Genomic DNA, 25,761 nt, shown 5'->3' with positions numbered 1-25,761 from the left:
ATATTATCCCTTCATTCCAAAAAATAAACTTCCACAACAATCATTAAATAGCAGGAAATATTAACCATCTGCATGCATGTATCACACTTTAGTTTTAAATTTTCGTTTGAGATATTTCAAACATAGAGAAAAATAGAATAAAAAATGTGATGAACAGCCTTCAACTCATCATCAAGTTCTATGAAATTACATACTATATCATTGAAACTCTGTGATACCCTCTCCGTCTTAAATCCTTTCTCCACGGAATACTGGATTTTGTGTTTATCATCCTCATTTAAGCGTTTATTCCCATAGTGTAAACACTTGAATATGTCCACACAAAATACAGCATGATTTTTCAGGTGTTAAAAAAATTTATGTAGGCCGGGCATGGTGACTCACGCCTGTAATCCCAGCACTTTGGGAGGCTGAGGCAGGCGGATCACCTGAGGTCAGGAATTGGAGACTAGCCTGGAAAACGTGGCAAAACCCCATCTCTACTAAAAGTACAAAAAATAGCTGGGCATGGTGGCAGGCATTTGTAATCCAAGCTACTCAGGAGGCTGAGGCAGGAGGATTGCTTGAACCCGGAAGGCAGAGGTTGCAGTGAGCCAAGATGGTGCCACTGCAGTCCAGCCTGGGTGACAAGAGCAACACTCCATCTCAAAAAAAAAAAAAAAAAGTAAATATTATAATATCTTGCTCCATATGTACTTCTGCAATGTACTTTTTTACTGAATGTTTCAGCAATGTATTCATGTTGATTTATGTAACACTAGCATGCTTGTTTACACTACATAATTCCATTATATGACTACAACATAATTATGTATATCCAGCATCTTACTTATGAGCATTGGGTTGTTTCTAGTTTTTCACTTTTATAAAAAGCTGGAATGGATAATGCATGCCTTCTTTTGCACATGTGTGAGGATTTCTCTAAAGGAATTGCTAAATTCCAAGCAAGTCATCTTCAAGTTTATTAAAACTTTTCAAATGTTTCTTCATATTTACATACCCAATCAGAGTAAATGCAAGTTCTCATGTCTCCAAATACTTAGCACTATTTGTATTGCCCTATTTGTAAATTGTAGATTGTTTGCCAACCTGCTGTGTGCAAAATGGTATTGTAGGTTGCTTTAATGTGTATGTCACTGATTATTACTGTGGTAGGTACCTTTTCATGCTTGTTGGCCCTTCCTATTTTCACCTATTTATAAGCCTTTTCCATTTATTGGGATGGAGATTGGTGACTTTTTCCTTATTAAATTGAGTGAAGTCTTCTTAATTCTGGATACTACTCTTCTGTCTGCTCTATGTGTTCCAAATATCGTTTTTCACTCTGTAGCTTCTTTTGCTTTTGTGTATTATGTCTTTTTTTGAGTGGAAATTTAAAATCTCAATGTAGAAAATGAATTATTTTCTTATGGATTACATTTTCAGTATCTTGTTTAAGAAAGTTTTCTTTATTCTTCTAAACATTTAAGGCTTGACTTTTCTTATGAAGGTTTTAACCTACCTGAAATTGATTTCCTGAATGGTATAACTTTGGAACGTACCACAAACACAACTTTATATTTTGATATGTTGCCAGAATTTCTTTTAAATTAAGGCATATAGTGTTGAAACCATTGCCATTATGGAAACTACATAAGTATTGAGTTGAGTTTGATGTAGATTTTAACTCTGCAGTAAGCCTTAACTGAAGAGTATCTTGGGCATATTCATCTTTCTGAGCCTCTTTTTCTGCAAAAAGTTAGTACTAGGCCAGGCGCGGTGGCTCATGCCTGTAATCCCAACACCTTGGGAGCCTGAGGTGGGTGGATCACTTGAGCTCAGGAGTTTGAGACCAGCTTGGCCAACATGGTGAAGCCCTGTCTGTACTAAAAACACAAAAATTACCCAGGTGTGGTGGCACATGCCTGTAGTCCCAGCTACTCAGGAGGCTGAGGCAGGAGAATCACTTGAACCCGGGAGGTGGAGGTTGCCATGAGCTGAAATGGCACCACCTCACTCCAGCCTAGACAACAGAATGAGATTCTGTCTCAAAAAAAAATTAGTACTAATGCCTGTTCCATGGTTTGTGTTAAAATTAGTAATTCAGAAATATCCACTGGATTGCCTGACACACAGAGTATACTGTTAGGGACTTGATCTCTGGCAGTGAAAGGAAATAGCAATAGCTTGAGAGAACCAGAACAAATCAAGATGAATGCTTGCTTATCTAATTTTGGCATAACAAGATGATGACAAATAAAAATGAATATCCCACATTTTGGAAACTAATAATATGAATATCTGTTGAGGTTATAGGATCAGACTTTCCCTCTGTGAGTCCTAGATAATCCTAGGTCAGGAAGTGAAGATTCAGAGTTCTGCCCAGGACAAGGGCCAGAAGAGACAGTTCTCTGGGGCTGAAAGAAGGCTCCTTTGTTTCTTTATTTTACCAACCTCAAAGTGTTCATCAGTTGGAGTGAACAGCTCTAGTGGGGATTGTATTGGTCAGGGTGGGGAGTGGGTCGGGGGACCTATTAACAGGGAGAAAAGAATGCAAGGAACGGTTCCAGGATGCATTCTGGGAAGAGTCTGTGCTTAAGCAGTAGGCTACAGAACTTTTTCGTTTTTCTGGAGTCATCCTTTCCAATAGCCCCAAACCTGCAAGTAAATTTTCTTCAAAATTACAGCTAAATCTCAGTTACACCCTTGAAAAACAGGTAAATCCCAATACCCGTGCTTAGATACAAACTCTCCAGGGAGAGAACAGGGATCCTTCTCTCCTTCAGAATAGACAGAAGACGTGGCAGATGCCATCAGACAACAACGTTTCTAGTGGAGCTGATGACACTGTCAGCTACCCATGGATTGGTGTTGGCAAGATGAAGTGGGAAGAGAGGGAGAAGTTCAGTGACATTTTGGAACGCACTTGAGATGCTGGCTTTGGAAAGTTTCCTAATTACTAAGGACATACTTTGATTATGGTTCTGGAAAGACACATGAGAGCTAATTTCCATTAAAATGTGCCATAAAAATGAAAGGAAGAGAGACAGATCCTGGAGCAGTAGTGTGCACTTGTAATCCCCAGAAGGCTGCGGTGAGGGCATCACTTGAGGCCAGGAGTTTGAGATCCGCTTGGGCAACGTAGCGAGACACTGCCTCTAAAAAAAAATAAAAATAAAAATAGCTGGGTGTAGTGGCACACACCTGTAGTCTCAGCTTCTTGGGAGGCTGAGGCAGTAGGATCACTTGAGTCCAAGACTTTGAGGCTGCAGTGAGCTACAATTGTGCCACTGCACTCCAGCCTAGGTGACAAAGTGAGATCCCATCTTTAAAATAATAATAACAAAAAACATTTTAAAAAATTAAGGATTTCTTTGATGAGACTTGGATCTTGGATCTTGTAGATTAAAAAAGTGTGAGAAGACTGAACAGACTTTTAGTCCGAGGAGTTGCAAGCAACACAGTAGAAATTAAAATGTGAGCAGAGATACCAGAAATACTATCTTTACCAGACATTCTTAGACACTTCCTTTTTGCTAAAGCTTTTCCTGTTCTCTCACTAGATCCACTCCCTCAATCATTAATTCATTCCACCATTCATGGAACATTCAATCCAATGTGAATGGATTGAATGTTCGGCCTCCTTGTAGCCAATTCAATCCAATTAAATGTGTACTACATGCCTCAAATAGTGCTAGATACTGGGGATACAATGGGAAGCAAAACAGACTGGGTCCCCGCATTTGCGGAGCTTGCAAGGTGGTAGAGATCAGCCTTAAAATAATGAATGGAACCAGGTATTGGGGCAGGGATGGAGGATGTAATCAAGAGATCATCAAATGATTACACTCCAGTGCAGTACCTTATAAAAATGAATGGCACTATATTGTCTGGAAAAGAGAAAATTATGTTTAGTAAAGGAATCTTAAAACACTAGAAACTCAGGAAGACTTTTAAGAGCCATTAAAATGAACATTTCGTAAGTTGATCCTCTCACTATGCTGGGAAATGTATTCACGCACCATGCATCAGTACGCAGGGATAGCAGACGAAAACAACACATCTGTGTGTAGAGTTTACTCTTTGTGGGGCCTGAGAGTCAAACTCAGTGGAAGTACACTATTCTCTGGAAACAACTTGAAGGATAAAAGACCTATAAACTTTTATTATTTTTATGTATTTTGACTCTTCCAGTGTTAACAATGTATATGATAGAAAATATGTTGCCCGCATCCTGCATCTTTTGTTTATCTAAAGAGAAATGCAGTGGAGGTATCCCTCACAGGGAATTTGTTTTTATAGCTTCTTAAACCATAAAAACAACTCCCTTTAGCTATTTCTCATTTAAAGTGCATGTAGCATAGTGGGGTGTTTTTATTTGTTTATTTAAAGCATGACTTGAATTTTGTGAGGAGATCCCATGTGAATCTGAAATATTAAATTGTGTATCTACACTTCCAGAGTCCTGGAACCATCTGCAAACCAGGACAGATTTCACAGCCTAATTCATAATTATGTAGATAGTAAAATCCCCAAAGACCCTTTCTGCCTTTCTTTAAAATAGTTCAGATTTCTTCTTGTGTTAATATGGGTTGATATTTCATCTGAATTATAGGTTTAACTGGGAATAAATTAGAGAATTTCAGTGTAGGAGGCGATCCTGTTCTTTTAAATTTTGGGTGCAAGTTTTCTTCTTTAAAAGACTTGAGAACAGGCACATCCTGCACTCATTTGTATCATGGAGTGGATAATGTTTCCAGACTGATCTTTGTCTTTGTAATGTTACTAAGAACTCCCAGGGGTTGTGGCTACAAGGAGGCCTAGGAGATATAAGTGTCTGCATATACTTGTGTGAAACAGGGTATTTAATTCCTATAACTCTGCTTTTGTACTTCATACATGTTGACTCTAAGACTTCGCTCATCTTGGATTCTCAGTGGATGCATATATCCATATATTATAAACTTCTCTATAGTCATAATGATTTCTGTGAGTGGTTTCCAGATTATTATTCAATGTGTGTTTGTTAGTACAAGTATATATATATATATATATATACACACACACACACACACACACACACACACACACAGTTATACTATGTTGTTTCTGATTACATATTTCATGAAATAAATTATAACTTTAGGATAAGCATGTACACATAATTAAAATGAACTTATCATTACATATTAAATGACAAAGAAAAGCTATTCTTATTTTACTTTCACACTTTTTTTCCCCAGTTTTATTCTCATCCTTGTTTCTAAAGATACATAAAATACAAACATAAATTATACAAAAAGCCCAATAGTATACTATTTAATTATGACTTAGGAGCAGAGGAAGAATGCAAATTAGCATTTTACAATACAAGGTGTTGAAATTATATGCTTTGTTTATTTTTTCTTTTATTTTATTATATGCTTTGTTAGAAAAATGCAATTCCTTAAAGAAAATATCAGATAAATAGATAGCAAGATTTTCAGTTTCTAGCCACTCCCATTTTTCTTGAGTATACAGAAAATTTCACAAGTTTCTTATGGTAAGAATATAAGAATAGTTTCATTTCTGACATACTGCCATAAGGGTAATATAAATAATTTCAAAAGCTCTTAGAGAAGCACAAGCAATTCAATTATTCATTTGCAAGGAGAATGTTGAATTTATTTATATTGGAAAAAAGACAAGCATTGACTTTAATTTTCTTTTTTTTTTTTCTTTTTTTTTTTTTTTTGAGATGGAGTCTCACTCTGTCGCCAGGCTGGAGTGCAGTGGCATGATCTCGGCTCACTGCAAACTCCACCTCCCAGGTTCAAGGGATTCTCCTGCCTCAGCCTCCCTAGTAGCTGGGACTACAGGCGTGCACCACCAAGCCCAGCTAATTTTTGTATTTTTAGTAGAGACAGGGTTTCACCATGTTGGCCAGGATGGTCTTGATCTCTTGACCTTGTGATCCACTCGTCTCGGCCTCCCAAAGTACTGGAATTACAGGCATGAGCCACCATACCCGGCCCTGACTTTAATTTTCATTGTCTCTGAATGGCTTAAAAGTTCTCTACTTCCATTGTCACATCTTGGCCAAGATCATCATTATTTAGAGAGGCACACCTCTCTCACTGCTCTTCTCAGCTGAATTAGACCCCAGATATTCTCTTACCTCCCAGTTTGTATTGCACAACTCCACCTCAAACCTTCAATCTGAAATACTAGTTCTTTCACTGTCCGTTTTAAGTTCACTTATATGCCCTAGCTCATTAACAAATTCAATGAATAAAGCGTATACTTAGTGCTGAGTCTTACATTTAAAAGCATTTTTTAAAAATCAGCATGTAGTTTTATTCTCATTACATGCTATTATGGGCTCAATTGTGTCCCCCACCCTCTCGACTCTGAAATTGATGTGTTGACATCCCAACTTTTAGTACTTCAGAATGTGATTGTATTGGAAGATAAAGTCTTTAAAGAATAATGAAATTGGCCAGGTGCAGTGGCTCGTGCCTATAATCCCAGTACTTTGGGAGGCTGAGTCAGGTGGATCACGAGGTCAGGAGTTCAAGACTAGCCTGACCAACATGATGAAACACCACATCTCTACTAAAAATACAAAAATTAGCTGGGTGTGGTGCACGCCTGCAATCCCAGCTACTCAGGAGGCTGAGGCAGGAGAATCACTTGAACCTGGGGTTTTTGAGACTCCATCTCAAAAAAATAAATAGATAAAAATTTAAAAAGGAATAATGAAGTTAAAATGAGACTCTTAGGGTGGGGCCTTAATACATTATGACTATTGTTCTTATAAAAAGAGGGAGAGACCCCAGAGTTGTGTGCACACAGGGAAAAGGCCCTGTGAGGACACAGCGAGAAGGCAGCTGTCTGCAAGCCAAGGAGGGAGACCTCAGGAGAAACCAAGGCAGCTGGCACCTTGATCTTGCATTTTCTGCCTTGAGAACTGTGAGAAAGTAAATTTCTGTTGTTTATACTACTTAGCCTCTGGTATTCTGTTAGTATTGCAGTCCTGGTAAACTATTAATAATACAAATATATATATATATATATTTAGTATGTACCAAAAGAAGTTGGTAACATTGTGAAAACACCAATTTGCCTTACAATTAAAAATTTAATACACAAAAATACATAATCTGATACAAAAATGGTCTTGAGGCAATCCCTGTCATCTCCTTTTCTCTACTCCTCTAACTCTAGCCCAGCTCATCTACTGTGACCATGCAATGCTCTCTGCTAGGCTACTCTAGCTCCCTTCTCTGGCCCTCCTGAGCACCTATGCCCAAGATCACTGAGAATATTTAGCATCAGAACCTTGTTCTTATTCTGAACCCTATATTTAAAGCAAAGATGAGTATGCCTGTTTATCTGAAGCTAGCGTAAAAGGAAGGTAGACAGAGTCCTCTTGTCCATCTGGTCAATCTGCCACTCACTTTCCCTTCCACTCACATCCACAAGACACCTGGGACAGCACTGTGCGAGATCTGGATTTAAACCCTCTGATTTACGTCACACTTTATTATTATCTTAAAATATCCTCACACGACATTAAGTCTCATATTGGAACTAAAGCTATACCACATACTTTATAAAACACGTCACAGAGTTGAATTCATAGCATAGCTCAGGGGAATAAACTGCACATTGCTAGTTAAGTAAATTCAAATCATCTATTTTTCTGAATTGAGTAAGGAACCCTCCCCTCAGTCTGAGAATCGAAGCCGATGAACTCCCTGAGGAGCGGCGTTCTGCTTCAAGTTGGTATGGTTTTGGCCTCATGACTAACCCGTATGTGGGAGTCAGGTCTAGTTTGGCTCTGGGGCATTTTTTCAGCTTGAGCTGCTGCAGAACAGCAGTGATGAAAATGAATATCTCATTGCGTGCAACATCTTCTCCCAGACACTTCCGGATGCCCATTCCAAATATCAAAACTTTCTCCACGAGGCTTTTATTCAGTTCTCTGTTTTCGTTTAGAAATCTGTCAGGTCTAAATAAGCTAGGATTATCCCAAATAGTTCTGCATGAAATAGACAAAAACAACACGTAAAAAGAAATTATTTTCTCATTTTTGCTATTGTTGGCAACTTTTCCACAATAATTTTCTTATGCATGAGAATATTCCTTATAAATTATATATAGAGAAAGGAAGTACACATAAATGAAGTATATATACACCTATATGTATAAGTACTTATGGAGACATATGATTATATATAATTATGAATATGTCACTTTTTCCTTTAATCTTTGACAAATCTAGTTATGATAAAGATTTAGTACAATTACACCTAATTTTCACTGAAATGACTACCAATTCATTAGTCAATAAAATACTTGAAAATCTATTTCCTCAATTTTTCTGAATTGAATAAGAAACCTTCCACTCAGTCTGAGAGTCTAAGCACATGAACTACCTGAGGAGTGAAGCTCTGCTTGGAGTTGGGATGGTTTTGGCTTCATGGCTAACCGGCACACAGAAGCCAGTTCTAGCTCGGCTCTCCTGCAAGCTAACTTCAAGGTATGGGTTAGCCATGAATTTAATTATTTTAAATGAAGAATTCCATAAGATTCTCATAAGAATATTCCAAAATGGTGACATAAATAAAAAGTAATACATATTCAATGTCTTTTGCTTTACGCAGAATGACTAAGAATGATGAGACTGGGCCACATCTCTCACTCTGGTAAAAAACAAGTTTAGGAAATGGCCTTTGTACAACAATACAGAGAGGATCTGGGTCTCCAGAAAGCAGCTCTCATTGAGGGATTGCCCACAGTTCCCAAATCACTGTGTACCTGATTCTTGCTTCTATCTCTATCTTTTGTTACACGCACCATATTTGGCTTATTTATGATGACCAATGCTAGCATGTTTTCTGTAGGCCTAAACCGTATATCAGGGACCCACCTGGCTTTACAAAGAACTGGCCCTCTTGGTGTGTAGATGTCATCATCTCTCTAGAAGGAAAAACTGGTTTCTGTCTATACCAGAGGCCACAGACCTAGAGGATTAGTTCTCTCCACAGTCCTCCAACACATTTTGGTTTTCTCTCATAATCTTTTAAAAATAATTCATTGTTGCTAACATTTAAAAATCAGATTTCACGTGAAAATGTGCGTTTCCAAGTTCTCTTTTATAATCATAAAAGCTGACAACATTGGGACAACGTCCTGCTTGCCAACAGTTTACTGAGCTGAGTTAAATGTGGCAGATGACCTCCCCTCTTCACAATGCTTCACCAAGTGCAATTCACTTATTTTTGGTATTTTTTTATTGCTCAATAGGTGCTTGAGTTTGTGACCTATGCTTTAGATTAATTAAATGTGAAGAATTTTCCCATAATATCAAGTCTTAAATTACATACTCATTCAGCTTAAACAAGTGCCTCCATACAAATGGTATTTCTTTAGTAGCACCCATGTTAACTCAGTTTGTTTGCACATTACTCAATACTCTTTATAATCACCAGTTCTTAGGATATTATTAATAGAATACTTAGGATTATACTAAGAAAGAATAAATGTTATTAAATATACATTTGCAGTATTTCTTCTTATAATGGTTTTAAAATGCCTCGGTGTGGAGAATGGAAGTGTCAATCTCCGTGACAGTAAGTGTTGCAGTGGGACAGCATATGCATTGTCTTCTACCACCTTTCTGTTCACAGAGATTGTGAAGCTGCCATTAGGTACACAGGATAATCACTTCCCTCTCTAACAGCTTGCAGCCTGAAACATCAGTCAGATGAGATCTTGGGTGAAAAGACTGTGTAACCTATTTACTGTCTGCTGAGTGCATAAGAATGCAGTCTCTGCCAGTTACTGGAGACATCAAGCCCTGACCATGACAGGAAGCGCTTGGTTTCCATTATATAAAATTTACACATTTGGATTTGAGTCCTACCTCTGCCACCTTCTGAACATGCGACCTTAGGCAACGTGTTTAACCTGGTTGAGGGTTTGTTTATCTGTAAAATGAAGATTGTGATAGCACCAATGCATTGTGATCAATTATCAATAATAATTGAGGCTCAGGAAAGATACTGCAAGGTTTTGTGCCTTGCCCACAGTAGGAGTCTATAAATATTAGGTGTAATCATCATTCTCACCACCACTACCACCATCACCACTGTGATTATCCTCACTTTCACTGCATTAGATACTCTCATCTCAGCCCTCTCTTTCACAGCTGAAATGGATGAACTTCTAACTTTATTTTATTCAACAAATATTTATTGTGTGCCAACTATGTGTGAGGCAGTGATCCAGCTGCTGGGGTAGAGGAACAAGTAAACAAACAAAGAAAAAAAAAATCCCTGCTTGGTGGCTTACATTGCAGTGGGGGATTGATTTCAGACTCCATTTCAATGTACTAGCCATGACTATGCAAAGTCCTCTGCCCAAATCTCTCCTAATGAGCTCATTTTTGAAATTGGAATTGCCCTATATTGAATTTTTCCTCAATTTGTGTCAATATATCACCATTTGCATTATAAATGAGGAGAGAAACTGAGGAAAGAAACTTTCCAATATCTTTCAAGAGAAACAGGAGTGAAGGTTGGCTAAGAAGATTGTAAATCTTTTCCAGATTAATAAACAGTAAACAACCAAGCAAGCAAGCAAGCAGATTTATCCAAAGATTAATTCTGGTGACTTACTCATCGTGGTTTACTTGATACATGTTAATAAAGGTGCATGTTTTCCGGGGAATGAAATAGCCATTCAGAGTGGTGTCCGCTGTAGTACTAAGAAAGCAAAAAACAGCATTACAGCATATCCTGTCAGTTCAAATTACCCATCTCTAAACTGCCACCTGCAACTCACAGACTATTTTTATTTATGTCTTTTTTTACTATAATAATACATCTTTATACATCTTCATTCTTTCATTAATTAAAACAATTTCCACTTCTTGTCAAATTAGTAATTTATTTTTCTTGCATGTGTTAAGCACATTGTGCACTTAATATATTCAAAGCACTTCTATGAGCTACACATTTCCATAGAAAATTATCTCAATATTTCTGTGACCGAGCTGACCATAAGCAGGCAGATCAAATTACATCAGGAAACGATTAAGAGAATTATTCAGTACTTCTGTGTGCTCACTGTGTTTGTGTCTATTATTAATAAATTAGAAAGACAATGTCACACCTTTGAGTACTGGGTAGAAGGAACAATGGAATTGAAGCAAGGAAATCTGAACTTTGGATGCTGCCCTTAGTGGGATATTGGGCAAATTATCTATTCTGTGACTCCATTTCCTAGCTATGAAACGAAGGTGTTGGTTGTGTTGGATGGTCTCTAAGTTGCCTCTAAAGAAAATACTCTATTTTTCTAGTCTGATACTCAAACTCCTTCCTGAAACCTGTTTGCCTTTCCCCTTTATGCCTCTATAATTATTCATGGATTGGATTCAATCATTTTATGTTTCCCTGTGGCACTCCCTACCTCGCTAACCTACTCTCACACTTACTTCCCCAAGAGAAACAGAAACATTTCAATTTGATGAGTTTGAGAGAAGGCATTGTCTCACTACTTCTGGGTTCTCTCTTCAGATTAGCCAATTTGTAATGGAGATACATCTCATCTACAATCGGAAAGAGGCTGAGCTTAGAGGGTCAGATTTTGTCCTTCCACAGGAGACCTGGAAGTGTTCAACCTAGCCGGAGACTGAGTAGAGAAGTATGTCAGTTTCGAGGTCTACTTGAACTAGTTCTAAGCCACATCGTGAAAACTAGCTCTGATTATTTAAAAAGCTAATAATGTAATTTCTATTTTACCTGTGTCTATTTTGTGGCTGGTACTGAGCTTTGGCAAATAATATGAATGTTATTTATTGAGTTTCTCAAAACCCAACAAGGGGGAAGACCAAACAAGCAATAGACTCGCTTTTTGGAAGGGTTACCTTTTCTCATGCATAGCCACTTGCCTATCTCAACACATCCCAGTCCACACTCCCTCTGTGGATTTAGCTGCTCAGATTCTACTCATAGAAGTTATATGCCTCTATTTTATGGAAACCTGGTATGTAAAATTTTATTTCATTGGTATTAAAATATAAGAGTGAATTATAAAGTTTCTCTTTCTCCTTTTATGTCCCTTAAATTTCATGTGCATATGTGGTTTTCCACACAACTTTTAAGAAATGCACACACAATAAATATTTATTAGGATATGATTTGGTCTTTCCTGTGTGTTTTTGTATCTGTGTATATATGTTATATGTAATAGCAAACTTTTGCTGCTTTTACTTAAGTTTATTTCATTTAGTTTGTTTAAATTTATTTTATCATATTTTGTGCCTTTTCATTTTAAATGGAAAACAATAATCGTACAAGTGTAATAGAATAGATCAGTCCTGAACAATATAAGTAAGATAGCACCTTTGTGTGCACAAAATTCCCGGTTCGTATCACTCCACTTTCGTTAGCCAATGCAGTAGTTCTTTTAATTTCACATTTTAATGTATTTCCTTACTTTTAATAATACAATGAATATCTATGTCCTAATACATATTTCTCCTTATCACTTAGACCCTCAGATGAGTTTACAGGGCCCTAATTAGATGACCACTTTCATTCCAAATGATGCCTATATAAACTTGGCAGAGCCTCTCTGTTCCTGGGTACTTAGCGGAAGTGTGGATAATACTCTTATGAAGCACCAAAGTCATTTAATAAAAGTTATTGGGACAGAAGAGTTGCTTTTAAATAGGTAGGGATTTTTAATTTCTTTAAAAACTTACGTTAAAATGAAATTTGCTTTAACTGAGAGAGGATCTGACATAGCAGCTAGAAAACAAAATGGATCACTTGAAAAAATAGCAAATAGCCACTGTGTGTGAATAAAGAGAGCAAACAAGGGGCAAAATACAGGGAACTGTCACTTGCTGTCTGGCCTTGACTCTGCTCAGCTGGCGGTCTTGCCCTTTGGGACACTTAGCTAAGGATACTGCATGCTGTCACACCAATTGCTAAACGATTACATCAGTTTCCTGGGAAGAGAGATATTCCCACTCCTTCACTATTTAAAGGGAGAGGGAAGAACAAACACTGAGAATTCCAGGTGTTGTTGTTTTTTTTTTTTTTTTTTAATAATTTTTAATTGTGTGGAATAAAAACAGAACAAACTACTGGAAGTTTGGTTCCCCACAGATGTATTTAATGAAGCTATCTACCTAATCTATGCTGGCATGCATTTGTGTGCTGGAGATTCTGAAATAAGATTCAGTAAAGTTTCAAGTATCTGCAAATGAATACTCTGTTTAATCTCATTGTGACAGCATTAGCTTCCTTAGTTTACTGTCCAGCAAAATTCTGGGCTACTAAAAACAAATCCATACCAGGAGGAAGCTAATTCTGCTCCTCAGATGAAATTAAGCAAGTTTGCATGACTTTTCGTAGCCAAATACATATTATGGTTGGATTATCTGTTGTTTGGACTTTCCATATCTTTCTGACACTGTGATTAGTGCACATAAAATAAAAGTTAATGACAACATAGTTTAGTAATGAAAAATGTTCACAAAATATGCTTTTGCTGAACACAAAAATTTTATTATAGTGTTTAAAAATAAACTAAGATTTAAAGTAATATTAAAACAATAATACAATGTACATTTTAAAGTACTTAAAGTATTCCAATGTCTAAGATTCTTCAATGCCTCCACCCCACCACTAGTGGCTGTTTTAAAGGAGAATTATATGCTTACCAATGTGGAATAGTAAATGGAAGAAAAGAGGCATGTCTGAATACTTCACTTATGAAAGCTTCTGTGTATGGCAAAATTTTCCTGTCTTCAAATCTGGGTGGTTTCAGCCCAATGTTTCCATCTTTAAAGAAAATTATGTTTTGATTTAATAAGAAAAATGATAATTGTAAGAATTATATTTTTCATTTGAAAACATATTACCAATTTCTTCTTGAATTTTGGCTTGAATTTCTGGATAATGTATCAAATAAAGAAAGCTCCAATATAGACATGTTGATACTGTTTCAAACCCTAAAAAAGAACCAAGAGACCAAGTGTCATGGAAAAAAGCATAGTTAAATCAGTTTGCTCATTTTATTTCCCATTTGACTGCTAAGAATTAGCAGAAAGAAATCTAAAGAAATTAGATTAAGAATGTAGAAGTCAGATAAAGAATAAGAATTAACAGAAAGGAATCTAGCCAAAAAACAATGGAATCACTATAAAATTATTATTAAGTTTAATTTCAAACTGTAGTGGTAACTTCTCACCCATTAGGATAGTGCAAAATGGTGTGGCTACTATAGAAAACAGTATGGAAGTTTAAGTTTAAAAAATTAAAAATAGTATTTATATATTATCTAGCAATCCTACTTCTGGGTTATATTACAAAAAAAATTTAAAGCGAGATCTGTAAGCTACATTTGCACATTCATGGTCATTGCAGCATTATACGCAATAGCTAAGAGGTAGAGGCAACCCAAATGTCCATTGATGGATGAATAAAGAAACTGTGATGTATACATTGTGGAATATTATGGAGTCTTAAGAAAGTAGATTCTGTCACATGCCACCACATGAATAAACCTTGAGGACATTAGGCTCAGTGAAATAAGGTAATCAGAAAAGGACAAATACTATATGACTTCACTCACAAGAGATTTCTAAAGTAGTCAAAATCATAGAAACAAAGCATAAAGGAAATTGTCAAGGGCAAGAAAGGATAGGGGAAATTAGTGTTTAATGGGCATAGGATTTCAGTTTTGCAAGATGAAGAAGTTCTAGAGATCGGTTGCACAACCATGTGAATATGCTCAATAGTAGTAAACTATATCACTTAAAAATGTTGTATATTTGTGAACATGACTAAAAATAAATTAAAATTTTAAAAATATGTATGTACTATTTATAAGACTAGTGAAAACATAGGAAGCATTGTATTACATAATAAACACCATTGATGTAGATAATAATAATGGGTATTAATTGTAATAAAAATAAGAAGTTATTGAGTACTTACTCTGATCCAAGAGTGTGTGCTCTCTCTCTCTCCCTCTCTCTGTGTATGTGTGTGTATACATACACTATATAACAATATATGATACATTGGCACACATATATAACATATTTTATAAATTATAATATAGATACGCAATGTATAACTATGTTAATTTTACTGAGCCTCAAAGACATTATGGGTTTTGCTCAAGGTGAATGAACTCATAAAAGGCAGAGCCAATACTTAAACTTGGACATCATATGAGCACATAATGAAAGGTTGACCAGATTCAATTTATTTGAATAAGTTTTAGTGTATATTTTATAGTTTCGATTTCACTCTTTAAACAAAGCATTTTTCTTTTTGAGATTATCCATACCTCAGCTAAATGGTTTCATTACTGAAAATAAAAGCAAAGAACCCTGTATGCCAAACTTCATCTTTTTTCAAGGGCTACTTTATGATTACTACATCGAAGAATGTACTCAATCAATTCTTGAAACCTAAAACTCAGAAATGCCACATTAAAAAGCTCTTCTAGACTGTTTTAATTGTAAATTCGCCTCTATGATGACCTAATTCTAAAAGTAATGTTATTTGTGTTTTCTACTCAAATCTTATAAAACCGGTAGCAAAAGATGAGTTTTTAAATCAATATATTTAATTTCTGGATTTTCCTGATGATGATGACAACACAGGTAATGGTGAATATGTTTACCAAACATTGACCACTTAAGTGCATTGTCATCTGAGATGAGGGCCACAATTAGCGTCACATTAAAAATGAGAAACTTGCATCATAGAAATGGTAAAATATTTTACATGGGTCACACAAGAGACAAAGGTAGTTGTTTTATAAATAACTTGCAACACAATGTGCACAATAAGTATACCCAGATATAGCTGCAGAACAGAGTTAGTTCCTTTCCAAACTTCATTTCCTAAGCTTGTTTTCACATCTGTTGAACATGGCAGTCTCTCATAGTGAGCCAGTGGCTTCTTCAGTTCTTAACTCAGAGAATTTCTAATATGACTTCATACTGTAATAATTTAATGTAAAAGTAAACTGTTCAAATAAAGTTACTGACCATGATGTCTACAGCAGAGTACAGTGTAGTGTGAAAATTTGGACTTCTATGTGGAATATATCAACTCTATTCTCTAGCATAAAGAACTTTATTCTCTAAAATAAACAACATGCCATGAATAGTACATGCAAAACACTGCTCTCACTCACGGTAGAGCCATGGACCTTATATCCAAGATCTTTAACTATCTGTATGAATATCAGGATCTATATTTTGATTATCATGAATTTTGCTTTTTATATCCAGGCTTAAGCAACCAGCAGTTAAGTTATCTATCTTGGTAGATTATTGAAACATTGAGGGTAAAATCAATGATTTTTGGGAAAACCTTACTATACCCAAAGAAGAAACTAAATTATTTCTACAATCAATTTCAAAAGTTAAATATGGAAATATAAATCTTAATAATATAGTAGATATGATGGAACAGAGTGCTTGCAAATTTTATCCACTAAAATATATGGTTTACAGCTCACTGATTTATTCTAATAAAATATTTTATTACATTTCACTAGTGAGGTAGCAGGTACCTGTGGAAGCTTATGGTTTTATTAATTTTCATTATTTCTCTATTTACATTAAAATATACACTCCATGAGATACGTTTATTTAGCAAATAAATGTTTTATGTAGTAATCCATTCTACTGAATACTGTTTTGTACACATTTTACCCAAACCATTTTTTAACTGTGTTGTACATGTCAGATGGTTTTATTCTCCATCCTAGACATTTTTGTCATCTGCCATAATTTTATATTTGCTGATTACTTGATAATCTTGGAAGTATTACATATTTCTGAAATATATTCAGATATTATCTCACTGAATCAAGATCAAAATAAATTATAATTAAACAGGAGGAATAAGTTCAAGAGATCTATTGCAGTCTGATGACTATAGTTAATGATTATATATTGTGTTCTTAAAAAATGCTGAGACTGGATTTTAAGTGTTCTCACCACAAAAATGATGACTACGTGAGGTAATGCATATTTTAGTTAGCTAGATTTAGCCATTTCACAACGTATACATACTTTAAAACATCATGTCGCATATTATAAATACATACAATTTTATGTGCCAATTTAAAAATAAACAAATAAGAAAATAAAACTCACTTGATGTATTTATCACACCCACACACACCCAGTCTTTAGTACTCACTAATGTTCAGGCATTTTAAAATGTTCTGACAAATACTCATATTTGTACATAGCATTATTTAGATTGTCAGAAGAAAATACAAAGTACAGCCTGGTCACATTTTTATGATGAATAATCAGATGAAATAATCCATCAAATTGAAGTCATGATTAAAATAATAAATACACACACACACACACATATAGGGGGCTCGTGCATTTGCATGAGAAAAAATAATACAAATAAAAACAAATGCCTCTATTTGCAGAGAGAATTCATGATCAAAAATGCATAGATCCTAGAAACAAGTGAACCCAATTACCAATAAATATAGTATAAAGAAGAAAAATACATTTGAAGAGTATTCCACATAAAATGAAACTGCTAAAACATTTATAATCGCCCAGGCTGGAGTGCAATGGCGCGATCTCGGCTCACTGCAAGCTCCGCCTCCCGGGTTCACGCCATTCTCCTGCCTCAGCCTCCCGAGTAGCTGGGACTACAGGCGCCCGCCGCCTCGCCCGGCTAGTTTTTTGCATTTTTAGTAGAGACAGGGTTTCACCGTGTTAGCCAGGATGGTCTCGATCTCCTGACCTCGTGATCCGCCCTCCTCGGCCTCCCAAAGTGCTGGGATTACAGGCGTGAGCCACCGCGCCCGGCTTGTATTTTCTTATACTGAGAATTGGCTTCCTGCAGTTTAGCATCTTAGAGGAACTCTAATAAATGTGATAGATAAAAATGACTTTTAAAGAAAACTATAAAATTTAAGAATGAGAGTAATATGGTAGCAGTACAAATTGGTACAGTCTTTGTGAAATGAATTTAGCAGTGTGTATCAAAACTCAATCATTCTTTCATTAGTTGACCCAGAAATTCTGCTTCTTAGCATAAGGTGGTATTTCAAAAGGAGGCAAAACTCATGTACAAGAGTGGTCATCTTAGCTTTAGCCCAACATTCAATATCCGCATTTTCTGTGCAAGCCAGGAGGTGCAGTTAGGGTATCCACATGAGATGGGTAAAATATGGGGGGTGCCAGACATCGAATATTAAATGAACTTTAGAAGCAGCAAATTGGAAATACACCTGACAATCATGGTTGGATTGTAAGAGAGTACAGAGCTTCGTGAGAAAAGTTAGAAACAGATTTAGATGTAAGTAGCAATTACATTTACAAAGTACATGATAATACCAAAAGCCTATTTTATGAGAATACACAAAATGAAAACAATGACACTTTAAATAGTTTCCGAATAAATGTCAATGGATTGGGTGAAGGGACTGGAAGTGAAAGTAATAAACAAGGACAGTCATTTCATGGACAATAATGTGAAGGCACCATTAACTGTGGGCAATGATTAACTCAAGTCTCTACTCCTGAGATCAAAATAAAGTTTTCTGAATGACATAAGAAGGTAGAATAACAAATTTATACGATGTGAGATCAACTAGATAAAATGGCCGATATAGGAAGAGCAAAGTCCTCTAAACTGTAAACAATAGATAACAACAAATTGCAGCTAATTTGTATTGGTCTTACATGTGGCTAAATTCTGTCACATACCAGCTCCAAAGAGGTCGTTCACAGTGCTTATGATTTCACTGTCATTCAAAGTGTCTGTTTTGGTAGCAGCGTATTTGTTGTGGCATACATTAATCAGAGCATCAGTAATGTCTCGGATATGATCCTGAGGAGACAAATCTTAGCATGACTACTCACCCCTGTCTATGTTGTATATCAATTTAAATCCCACGCAGGAAGAGCCATATCACCATATAACTAGAAGGGAACCCATTGAGTCTTGGAATATAAGGAATGTAAATAGATCATCTTAAACCTTGCAACCATTTTTGCTTAAAATTGGCAATGCTTAATCTTGATAGTGTGGAATAGAAAACCAAGTTACCAAACTCAATTTTCTCCTCAGAACTTCTTTCAATAAATAAAAAAGAGTTCCTGTCTCTCTAAGTACAACTTGAAAATATCAGCATTCTCCCTATAACTTATTACAGAGAAATTGCTTGGCAATGAATAGAAAGTTTATTTATTTATTTATTTTATTTTTATTTTTGAGACACAGTCTCATTCTGTTGCCCAGGCTGGAGTGCAGTGGTGTCCACTGACTGCAACTTCCGCCTCCTGGGTTCACGTGATCCTCCTGCTTCAGCCTCCCGAGTAGCTGGAATTATAGGCACGCACCACTACACCTGGCTAATTTTTGTATTTTTAGTAGAGATGGGGTTTCACCATGTTGGCCAGGCTGGTCTCAAACTCCTCCGCCCACTTCGACCTCCCAAAGTGCTGGGATTACAGGTATCAGCCACCGTACCTTGCCAATAAAAGGTTTTTAAATCTGTTGGAAGGATTTTGTGTTCACTTCAGGCACCATGGAGAAAGAGATAGGGCTGGGGTATTTGAGAGAATGGGAATAAAAGTTTATACACCTTACAAATGCTGATACTTACTATACCTGATCTAGAATTCCCTTCTGGTACCTTGAAACAGATTGTCTTCTGCCTCTTCTTTTTCATTGGAAGGAACTTAACTTAACTACTTACACCTCTTCATTTGCTTAATGATCCCACCTCTTCATGTTTTATTTTTTTGTTGATGACTTCATCTCAGCAAATTGCCCTTGTGAACTAGGATTCTTCCTAGTACATACATATTTCAAGATGGAAATCTATTCTTCTGCCGACCATCAAAGTGGGCCCCAAATAATTTAATAGCCTCAAAAGAAATGTCCACTCTGCCACCTGCAGAAACTTAATACATGTGTGGTCATCTGGAAATTCATGTCTGTATAACAAAGAAACTCAAGAAGAAAATGAAGGTAATTTGAAAGCTTCCTACAGAATATCTTTTATATTATTCAAAAATACTATCTGATAAAAAATATGCTAATATTTGTGATACCTATAAATCTGAGATCATGGTGACAGATATGAAATTGGAGAGATGAAATTATTGCTTTGTTTCTTCAAGGAACTCACTTATTATTCATCATTTATCAGGCAATCACTTAGTTTTATCAAAATATTCAATATCTGCACTTTCTATGCAAGCCAGGAGTTGCAAACAATCAGGGTATCCACATGAGATGGGTGAAATATATGGGGCTAGGGGGTCACGTCGTGAAATATTAAACAACCTTTAGAAGCAGCAAGTTGGAAATACATCAGAGAACCATAGTTGGATTTTAAAAGTACAAGCCTTCATGAAAAAAAGTTAGAAACAGATTTAGATTAAATAACAATTATATTTATGTTCATAATACAAGCATATACCTTACCCACACACTGAGAAAATTTATGTTTCTGGGGAAATTTTTTAAGGATTAAAGAATTCAGAACTTTTCTTAGGGTTTTATGAGAACTGAGTAATGCTGTCACGTAATCTCACTGTCTGGACCTCAAATTTACTAATAGCTTGGGTACAGGTCATTGTGGCAAAATGTAGTGAAAAGAACCAATGATATTCAAAGCATTTCACCATTATCTTTTGTTTCTCACCAAAGCCCTTGTCCCGGCATAAGATTAAATCCTTACCTTATCATATGTAGCAAGATGATCTTGTACGTGTAGTGCAATAAACCCATTCAGGGCCCGATAAAACTCCCGAGGAGCGTTTATAATCTGCAGTGGAAGGTAGCGGAGACATGGTATGAAATCGGCAGGGTTAGCGGCACTGGAGGCCTTGAGTAAGTCGTCATTCGTTTTAACTATCTTAAGAAATTCCTCATCACTGTGATCATATCTCTTGCCAAAGCAGAGGGCACAGACAACGTTGGCCACCGCACAGGTGATCGCGTTTCTGGGGTCAAAGCCGCCATTCTTGGAAGACAACTCTACAAAGACTGTCACCAGCTCAGAAACTTCCTCAGTGACGTGCTCCTCCAGTAAGCAAGAGCAAGTGGAGGATTTTGCTTCTGCGTTAGAAAGAGTTCGTAAGGCCTTAGAGGCAATTTTTTTATGCAGTTTCCAACTCTCTCCGTAATTCACTGAAAATGAAAGACTCTTTCCTTCTGCCAGGAAAGAGAATGTGTGCATGTTAGGTCTGCCTGCAAAATGCTCCCCATCCTTAAGTAGTACTTGTTTCACCATTTCCATTCCATTTACCACCAAGACAGGCACCATGCCAAGTTTGAGGAGAAAGACATCTCCATATTTCTTCCTCATCTCCATTAACGTAAGGTAAGGATGCTCTCCAAGCTGGAGAAGATTCCCTATGATGGGGAAGGACCAAGGGCCAGGAGGAGACAGCTGCTTTCTGCCCTTGCTCCTGAGAGCTCTCACAAAAACAAAAACCATCACCAAAATGATGAGAGAAGTGGTCACCTCTCCAGGAGTGACTGCTAGGTTGAGAATCATTTCCAGGAATATATCACCTAAAACAGAAAAATGTCTATTTTATTTTTGTAGCGTTAGATATAGACTAAGTAGCCTCTCTTCCCTTCAACATTTAGGGGGAAAGTACAGACTTTTTGAGATTAGTTGAAAGCCCTTTTTACCTGATGCACTGAGAGGGCAAAATCAAATTCTTGCAAAATGAATGGCACTTTTATCCTAATTTGATTCTTTTCACAGTTCTAACCACCAGACTGAAATCCTGCGAGGTGAGTCACTGACCATAGGCAGAAGAAGACGAAAGTCAATGGAGAAAGCAGTCTGGTGACTTGGAAAAGGAATGAGGCTCCAGCAGCTGACTTTACACTCATTCATAGGACCTCAGTGCCTCCACTTAACCTCAGTGAATCCCGGTTTTCTCCTCTAACTATCCTACCTCACAGATTTAGTCACATTCTTTCAGTAAATGTTTACCACACCCCCTAATATCAAGCACTAAGAATACAAAACAAAAATTCACAGACTAATGAGGAAACTAGGTAAATAAAAATAAGATTAGAAAGTGGAAAGTGTTATAAGAGAACTGCGTGCAGAGTAGTTTGTCATTGTTTGTGGATCAAATCAGATTATTATTTTTTAAAAAGTACTTGGGGCCAGGGGCAGTGGCTCACACCTGTAATCCCAGAACTTTGGAAGGCCAAAGCGGGTGGATTGCTTGAGGTCAGTAGTTCAAGACGAGCCTGGCCAACATGGTGAAACCTAGTTTCTCCTAAAAATATAAAAATTAGCCGGGCATGGTGGTGCATGCCTGTAATCCCAGCTACTCAGGAGGCCAAGGCAGGAGAATGACTTGAACCCGGGAGGTGGAGCTTGCAGTGAGCAGATATCACACAATTGCACTCCAGCCTGGGCGACAGAGCGAAACTCTGCCTCAAGAGAGAGAAAAAAAAAAGTACTCGGTGAATTACAAGCCATTTAATGGATATCTAATTGGTTATTTGCCTCCTCCCTCTGTTCTTGGACTTCCCAGGCTGTTTATTAGGGTGACTTCCTCAATTCTTTCTGCTCTATGACCATGGGTGGTTAATCCAAGAATGGGCCACTAGCCCAGGATAAATCCTCCTTAGGAATAGAGAAGGGGACTGTGAAAGATCATCCTTTCTCTGGGCAGCTAGATCTATAAAATCTAAGTTCCGAAGATATGATTTGTTGGTCTTTCATTCATCAGGTGGACATAAGAAAGCACGTTAGAAAGACGAATGAAGTAGAAAGGAAAGAAAAGATAAAGAGAGGCCCCACGATCTTACATTCACCACTTCTACCTTCAGGAGACCTAGGTACACTCTTGTCTCTAGGTTGAATTATTTCCCACTTAAACTAACTAGAACTGGTTTCCGTTACTTGTGACCAAGAGGATCCTAATCAAAATAATAATAATAATAATGCTTTATACACATGCAGAATATTTTTATTAACTATTGTATTTTATGGTAACTGTAGACAGAAGAAGAGGAAAGTTGATAGAGAAAGCAGCCTAGTGACTTAGAAAGGAAAATTTAGTATTTCCTCTCTCTTACAAGAAAACACAACTAAACTATTCACACTTCTCAAATTAGACAGACAAATAGCACTGATGCATGTACTCATTGGCTAGTGTAAATGTCCAGCTCTCTTTGATTTTTGAGAAGACCAACACTTTGTTTCTTCTCAGCTTTAAAAATAATAAATTTTAATAAACGGAAAGATTATTGTGCAAATAGCAATGAATTTGTCTTCCAGTTCAGATGAAAGTGACAGGGTGGTAAAAACCATTCCAATCTGTTCTCCTAGAAAAAGAACCAAGGGTCAAAGGCAGATTTATCTTAAAGCCCTTACTCAGCATAAATAACTCCCACTGTTAACATTCAAGAAAACACATTGTCATTCATGTGTCACCTTTCTTTTTTCTTTTTTTATTTTTTGGAGATGGAGTTTCGCTCTTGTCACCCAGGCTGGAGTACAATGGCCCAATCTCAGCTTACTGCAAGCTCCGCTCACTGCAACCTCCATCTGCCAGGTTCAAGCGATTCTCCTGCTTCAGCCTCCCGAGTAGCTGGGATTACAGGTGTACACCACCACGTCTGGCTAATTTATGTATTATTAGTAGAGATGGGGTTTCACCATGTTGGCCAGGCTGGTCTTGAACTCCTGACCTCAGGTGATCCACCAGTCTTTGCCTCCCAAAGTGCTGGGATTACAGGCATGAGCCACTGTGCCAGGCCTTATTTCATCTTTCTAAACTTCATGGATAAAATGTGGCTAAGTACACCAATTTGCTTGGCATTATTTTTTAAGGGATAAATTTTGGAGTTAAAATTGAGAGATAAATATTTTTATGGGAAACAAAAAACTCTGAATATGCATTTAAACTTAGAAAAAATATGCTGAGTACCTAATCAATGTAACATCCACAATTTGAAAAACTGCCATTAATTGCAGTCTTACCAAGTGGCAGATATAGCAGTAAACAAAGCCTGCACTGTGTCTCAAAACTCACATCCCTGGGAGGTAATAAGTCATCCTGCTATGGGGAGACTTGGAGAGATAAAGTCATTTTTTCCCAGTTATTTCCAACCTTGAGCTTAACAACGAATCACCAATTATTTACATCTAGTGCTTTCCCAGGAGAAAATTCAATTTCTCTTGAGCATACACAAAAAACTGCAGTTTCTACACCAAGAAAAAGCAGTTTCATTTCCAAAGCTGAGTAGTGAGTGGGTGGGAGGTATGTATGGCTGGGAAAACACTGGACCCAGAAAGATGACTGTGTTTCCAGCCTGTCTCTTCCTCTATTTAGCTCTGGAGTTTCTGTTAAATTACAATCTCTCTTAGCCTCAGTTTCCTCATCTGTAAAATGGTCATGTCAGAGCAGAAGAGTAGAAGATGTCTAAGGCTAGCTCCAACCTTCAATAATGAAAGCTAAAAGGAGAAAAAAGGCAGAAGCAAGTGTGATGTACATTGTCAACTGCCCAACAATACTATTTTTCCAGAGTCTCTGGAACAGTTAGCAGTTCATCAACAAATGTAAGTAACTGTGTGATTACCCTGGATTTTTTTTTTTCTTTCTTCTCAGCCTGGGCCCTTCTCGTTTCTTTTACTAAATTCTGTTTGGCGATCTACCAGGCTCAGATGCTTTGCCAACTTTCTCAGCAACATTCTTGGAAAGCACTGAAGCACATTCTGTTCCTGGTGTTTTGAGGATAAATTCAGGCAGAGGACAGGGGATGTGAGGCTCCCTAAGGGTGCACTGCTACACCACTGAGGATTCAAAGTGAATTTTAAGCAATTTTTTTTAAAGCCTGATGAGAAAGACATACATAGGTTGAAGGTCTCCATAGTGATTCTGAAGTCTATACATACACATTAGATTTCCCTCAGGAGATGTTAAACATAGCAGTGTCCACATGGACCAATTGCATCAAAATCTCTAGGGATGGATGCATTTTTCAAAAGCTTTTCTTTTTTTTTTTCTTTTTAAAATTTTTTTTATTTTTATTATTATTATACTTTAAGTTCTAGGGTACATGTGCATAATGTGCAGGTTTGTTACATATGTATACTTGTGCCATGTTGCTGTGCTGCACCCATCAACTCCTCAGCACCCATCAACTCGTCATTTACATCAGGTATAACTCCCAATGCAATCCCTCCCCCCTCCCCATAATAGGCCCCGGTGTGTGATGTTCCCCTTCCCGAGTCCAAGTGATCTCATTGTTCAGTTCCCACCTATGAGTGAGAACATGCGGTGTTTGGTTTTCTGTTCTTGTGATAGTTTTCAAAAGCTTTTCAATGTGACTATGGGGCATTTCAAATTGAGGACCTTTTTTAAGGGAAAACTACTTGCCAGGATAATCATCCAACAGTCTCAACAAACCCCCTCAACCCAGTTACTGCTTGGAAGGCTCACCTGTGCCCAGAAATCTTGCGGGTCAGTGTGAGGAATCTGGTGCAGGAACCAGAAGACAGGGAAGGATTTTGGCAAAGCTGTGTGTGTCCTAAGAAACACCAACAGTCTCTTCCACAGCAGTAGCGGGCAGGGGCAGAATCTTGCCTGGAGGGAAAGGCCTGGTGAGAACACCCTTTCCTGGAAGACAGGGGACGGGTGGACCTTTGACCTGTGTGGGGAGGAGTTTGGAGCTTGATCAAGGGCACTGGGAGCAGGAGAGAGGGGTGGAGAGGCTTTTGTGG

The 25,761-nt window shown here is 37.2% G+C and overlaps 2 protein-coding genes across 17 annotated transcripts in view; one reads left to right on the top strand and one right to left on the bottom strand.

Moving 5' to 3' along the window:
* The window catches only part of ALDH1A1 (aldehyde dehydrogenase 1 family member A1), a 185,588-nt gene that overhangs the window by 16,502 nt on the left and 143,325 nt on the right, over positions 1-25,761 (top strand). The gene's annotated exons all lie outside the window — the stretch shown is intronic.
* On the bottom strand, positions 7,486-25,649 carry CYP1D1 (cytochrome P450 family 1 subfamily D member 1). 3 transcript variants are annotated; one of them, XM_074017653.1, is made up of 8 exons: positions 25,481-25,649; positions 21,526-21,575; positions 20,737-20,823; positions 18,752-18,875; positions 13,901-13,990; positions 13,700-13,820; positions 10,644-10,730; positions 7,486-8,002 (listed from the first exon to the last, which is right to left on the bottom strand). In XM_074017653.1, the coding sequence occupies exons 2-8, from the start codon at positions 21,556-21,558 to the stop codon at positions 7,633-7,635; spliced, it is 912 nt and encodes a 303-aa protein (XP_073873754.1). In that variant the 5' UTR covers positions 21,559-21,575; positions 25,481-25,649; the 3' UTR covers positions 7,486-7,632. The 3 variants fall into 3 exon arrangements, with proteins under 3 accessions (XP_073873754.1, XP_045229045.1, XP_073873755.1); XM_045373110.3 differs by having other exon boundaries at positions 20,737-21,575; XM_074017654.1 differs by lacking the exons at positions 7,486-8,002; positions 10,644-10,730; positions 13,700-13,820; positions 13,901-13,990 and adding an exon at positions 19,518-19,593 and having other exon boundaries at positions 18,755-18,875; positions 20,737-21,575.

The sequence above is a fragment of the Macaca fascicularis genome, chromosome 15 (assembly GCF_037993035.2).
Source record: "Macaca fascicularis isolate 582-1 chromosome 15, T2T-MFA8v1.1".
Taxonomy (NCBI): domain Eukaryota; kingdom Metazoa; phylum Chordata; class Mammalia; order Primates; family Cercopithecidae; genus Macaca; species Macaca fascicularis.
Note: the sequence above shows the minus strand (reverse complement) of the source record. Positions and strands in the feature narration are given on the sequence as shown.